Source organism: Sprattus sprattus, assembly GCF_963457725.1.
Source record: "Sprattus sprattus genome assembly, chromosome: 1".
Taxonomy (NCBI): Eukaryota; Metazoa; Chordata; class Actinopteri; order Clupeiformes; family Clupeidae; genus Sprattus; species Sprattus sprattus.
This window is the reverse complement of record NC_137920.1, coordinates 56,131,817-56,136,816: the sequence shown is the minus strand read 5'-3', so window position 1 is coordinate 56,136,816 and position 5,000 is coordinate 56,131,817. Positions and strand designations below refer to the sequence as shown.

At 40.8% G+C, this 5,000-nt stretch overlaps 2 protein-coding genes across 2 annotated transcripts in view; one reads left to right on the top strand and one right to left on the bottom strand.

Moving 5' to 3' along the window:
- Positions 1-166: 166 nt before the first annotated feature.
- On the bottom strand, positions 167-2,854 carry styxl1 (serine/threonine/tyrosine interacting-like 1; the record flags this gene model as incomplete). The annotated part of the gene is made up of 8 exons (XM_080836542.1): positions 2,676-2,854; positions 2,488-2,549; positions 2,106-2,205; positions 1,751-1,884; positions 1,524-1,669; positions 1,302-1,399; positions 488-600; positions 167-298 (listed from the first exon to the last, which is right to left on the bottom strand). The coding sequence occupies exons 1-8, from the start codon at positions 2,851-2,853 to the stop codon at positions 167-169; spliced, it is 963 nt and encodes a 320-aa protein (XP_080692668.1). The 5' UTR covers position 2,854.
- A 2,117-nt stretch (positions 2,855-4,971) lies between these two features.
- The window catches only part of LOC308370446 (protein yippee-like 1), a gene marked incomplete at its 3' end in the record, with an annotated part of 13,040 nt that continues 13,011 nt past the window's right edge, over positions 4,972-5,000 (top strand). Inside the window, exon 1 of the mRNA XM_080845095.1 lies at positions 4,972-5,000. This exon is cut by the window's right edge and continues 99 nt beyond it.

Below are 5,000 nucleotides of genomic sequence, written 5' to 3'. Positions count from 1 at the left end.
GGATACCTCAACAACAAAACTGAAGAAAAAGAGGCTGAGAGAAATGTCTTCAATGTACACAATATTAGTATTATTCAATCAATATCAACATAGTTTATTGAGGGGGAAAAAAAGCTCATAACACAAGGCTCTCTATTTGAGTAAAAAAGGAGTTGCAGCTCCTTCCTCAGTAATTTGGCTCTGAAATGTCAGTAATTCTTTGTCCCAGTGACTGTAGCTCCCAGTCGGATAGCTGTTGCACAAACGCACGGTTTGGCCGCATGTTTGTCTTGCACTGCAGCACATGTTCCCACGCCTCCTGCAGAAGAGCAATACATTTTAGACAATTTAAGTTTGACAGCTGACCAGACTCTATGTTGCTTGTCTGCAAGAGGTTCCTGTTTCCCTATCTCCAAGGAAGACAAGTAGCTTTAACGAGTCAGTTGTGTTTTGCGTTGCATTTTCTGTATACTGATGACTTTTACCAGAAGTGCTCTTAACCTCTTACTTTCAGTGAGTACTTCAGATGCCATATGAGTACCGCAATGGTCACCGCGCTACACCGGCTGATTCCATGACTGGAGAAGATCATCACGGTGGTGCCAGCCTTCAGACGTGAGCCTTAGCACAAAGCACAGTCAGTATGTTATAACTCTGGACAAAGAGAGGGAGGCTAAAAGTTATATTATTTAACTAAGCTCAAGCTAAATAAAAATGTTCAGAGAGGTGTGGATCAGTTATCAGTAGCATCAGGATGTTGTCGTGAGTGAGATATGCTGCCATGACAACGCAGCCCAGCCTCTAAATGCACCTGTGTATAGTTCATCTTAGACACACAATACAGCTTCAGTTCAAAATGTAAAGCTGTGCTGTTGACATTTACATTGTCTCTCCCTGATTCACTTTAGTAGACCATCCAAAGTTATGCAGAGGGGCACAAAGACTCTTTTGTTTTATTCTGGTGTACCCCCTGGAATCTGAAACCATGACCTATGGCTGCTTCCTCTGTGCTGTGTCCAGGGTGCTCCCCAAGTGAATGGTTGAATGCAATGCAAATAGTAGATACATATCAACGCATGATGTAACACAACACTTTTGTGTTACATGATTCATTAGAGGGTTCATACAAAATGGACAAAAAGGGCATCCATAATTTCTTCTGTGTGTGGGAGGGTGCAGGGAGTTGGGTCACATGGTAGGAGGCTAAGTGTAGGAGGCATATGCTTTAACAAATGTTGAGGTCTATCAGCACTTGTGTGAGAACTTCTGTGGACTTGAGTGGAATCGTCAAAGGAGCGCACAGCTGTAGAGGGGTGTCTTACCAACAAATATGCAAGTCTTCTCCAAAGAACCATACAAATTAGCCTGTGTAGAGTCTGCCACTCGGATATCTAAAATGGTTTTGTGTCCTTTTTCAAATCTAAATTCAAACAAAGAAAAACAAACAAGCTCAGGAATGGCAGCAAAGAACGATGTTATACTGTGATACATACATGTCATAAATCTGGATGAAAACCTCAGATCACAGACATTGCTTTACTCACAGGATGCTGTTCTGGTCAGCCACATTGACAAAAGCACCGGCCTTAAGATCTTTGATAATAAAAGCTGTAGTTGCTTGCTTGTAATCTCCCATGTACAGCTGGCCTGGCAGAATTTCCACTGGATATGTTGGTAAGCTCTCCAGTTCCTGAAATGGACCACCACTTGATTCCCTTCATAATCTCTTTTCAGCACAACGCATGCAGCTCACTAACAACAGATCCTGTACCTTGATGGTGTAAAGAACGTTCTGCGCTCTGAAAAAGGGGTAGAGCGCTGAGAAACATTCATACCCTCTGCTGAGAAGATGGACTGGGTAGAGGCTTGATTTTGCCAAGGTTTCAATACACTTATGAGCCGGACCTACAGATAAATATAACCACATCACTTCTATACATTTAGAAGAATGGTTGTGAGTTTGTTTGTGTGTCAGTAAAAATAGACAATGTTCATGTCTATTAATTTTTTGGGCCATCATATGAAATTTAAGCATAAGCTATAAGACAGCATTGGATTGATCACATACAAAAGTGTGACTGTAGGAATACTTACAAAGCACAATTAATAATAAGTTATCCACTAACCTGAACCCGACAAAGAACTAGAGTTGCCGTCATACACAATGATATATTTCATGCCTTCCACTTCCACATTGAGGGGCAAAACGAAATTGCCACCAGCATCCTGAGATCAGAACAGAATACAGAAGTTTGGCTTAATAAGTTATCCACGAACCTGAACCCGACAAAGAACTAGAGTTGCCGACACAATGATATTTCTCATGCCTTCCACTTCCACATTGAGGGGCAAAACGAAATTGCCACCAGAATCCTGAGATCAGAACAGAATACAGTAGTACTTAATTAAGCCAAACTACTGTATTCTGTTCTGATCTCAGGAAAATGTATGCTATATGTTTCACTCAAGTAGCATAACGTTAAAAAGAGAAGAGTGTTTAAAACAAACCCATTTAGCATGCGTAGCTGTTATGATGTGGCCAGAGTTATACTGTCCTTCAGTTCGTGCATCTAGGAAAGAGCACATACAGTATGGTTATGTATCAGATCTGTTGACAAGCCTTTAGCCTAGCCCTATCGGGTATCATAAGCATCAGCATTGCATTTAAACTCGTAGACAGTCTACTCTGTTCTTACCAATCAAACAAAGATAATTGCATTCCGCAATGCGCGGAACACGGACGCGCTGATTAAGAATATTGTATAGTTGAGACGGCTCACAAAGAACTACGGCAGCCATGGCGTCCTGAGCTTGCTTTCTGAAACCTATGCCAACGTAGAGTGTCACAGGTCGTTTGTAAACATTGGTAACCATGGAAACGTTCCACGTGTCAGTGTATCTCCGATTTATCCAGGAGGCCACGAGTCCTCAACAAGCAGAGTCATGGTTTTGTCAGAAAAAAAGTAAACAAAACAGTTGCATGCAGCCTTCTACATGCGCACAGCCGTATCTCGGTAGCAAAAAGGCTAGTTATTATAACTCGTTATCTCTTACGAATGATGTTGTAGTGTATTGCATATGTAAATCTTTTTTTCTCTCATATTGGACATGTCTTAGGGAGACTGTTGGCCTAGTCGTAACACGGGGACAGATATAAACTTGCTTATTTTCTCAGCTCGTGTCGTAATGCAATGACACTCACAGACAACACGAATGATGGCATCCGCATGCATGCTCCATTACAAGTTTCAGCTTGTGTCTCAATGTCCGACTAATTTGTAACTTACTGTTAGTAAGATTTTGACTGCACAATTGATGCAACAGGAAAACGTGGTGGTTTGTGATCAGTGATTCCCGAACTAGCTAGTAGGCTATAGTTATTATCTGCGTACAATGGGTAATATTCCTTATGAAATATTAGCAGTCGGCTGGGAACAATGTGTAACACAATCTGTTGCAACCACCTTATAGTCTTATTGTGACTTTTGCGAAAGTGTAGTTCCCTTCCACTGGCATTTCGAAAAACAACGCTGTAAAGACTACAAACAGAAAAAAAACCTTATTATTATACAAATATTATTTTGGTTTGAATGATACATGTCTGATGTTGCCGTAAATTTGAGTTGACCCCCCCCCCCCCCCCCCCAACTGCGGGTGGCAATTGTCCTCACTGCACTGTCCTCAAGGCACTCACTGCATTTAGATAAAATTAGAGACCTAGTGCTTGAAGGCACATGTGCTTGAATCAGTGAGGTAAACATAGGGACAAAAGATGTGTGTCAATTATGTTAAAATTAAAGGTGTCATATAGTACAAAGTACAAAAAAGTGTTACAGTAAAAAGTGTCACCCATAATATATTGCCTAACTTCTCACTTCCCTTCAATAATGTTTTTGTCATATTCCCTCTCTGTCATTTATTTCTTCCTATCTGTTGTTACTGTAATGACTCCTCCCACTCCTTGGCATAACCGTGTTTGCTATTTTCGTGTCCTTGCCAACTGAGGTAGGACTACTAGGCTACCGCACGTTTTAGTCTTCTTTCCCCTTTTAGTCAAAAAGCTGGATGGCATCTAGAACATCCATTAAAGGTAATAGGTTTCATTGCTTCGTGGTATGAAATAGAAATACTTCCTCAACAAAATTATTGAGGCATTTTTTTTTAGATCCATTTTCTTAGTTTGTTGTAATTATTTTGCAAATAAAATGTTCCCTTCCTCTGCATGTACATTGCATACTTCTGATTTATTCACAAAAAGACACTGGGTGTCGCTATTGCTTAACATTTCAAACAGTTGTAACTAGGCCTACTGGTAAAATGGGTTTATAGGCCTTAATATTTACAAGATTGACCAAGTATCACGACAGACTATCTTTGGCATGTAACAAACAGGCTGACTCTTATTTCCATGCTTTACATGCCAACTAGTTTAATTTAGACCTGTGTTAAAAGAGGACCATGGCAAACTGACCAGGAGATGCTCTACAAATATTTTAACTACATGCTTACCATTCATCAGGCTATATTGACGTTAGACCCACTGGCCTAAGCGACTGTGTACACTGGACTGTAAGGACCAGAGAGATGACAGGCATAGACTACAAATATATGTCAGACGTAAATTTATCCTTGATAGAGGAATATCTTATTTTCAAAAGCCTGATGATGCGATTGCATAATGTTTTTGTGCGTCCATATTGATTTGGATGTGACTTTGTCCTTGATACTATTGTCTCGGAGTAAATTACTTTTTCCACCGCGAAAAGTATACCACAGCAGCCTAGGCCTACAGGTCTATTGAGGCTATTTATTTTAGTTCCCTTCTACGTCCCCTCATTGGTCGCTGTAAAAGTTGTTGTGGCCAATGAGCTCAATGTTGCTAAGCCCGTCGTTTTACATCGGGATTCTGATTGGTTCTTTAGCTGTCGGTTTGCCGTAGGACGGTACAAACCAATGCGCATATGCGGCATGTATTTACAGTCTGTGTGTCTGGACGGACACGGCGCACCAGAAAAGGCAAA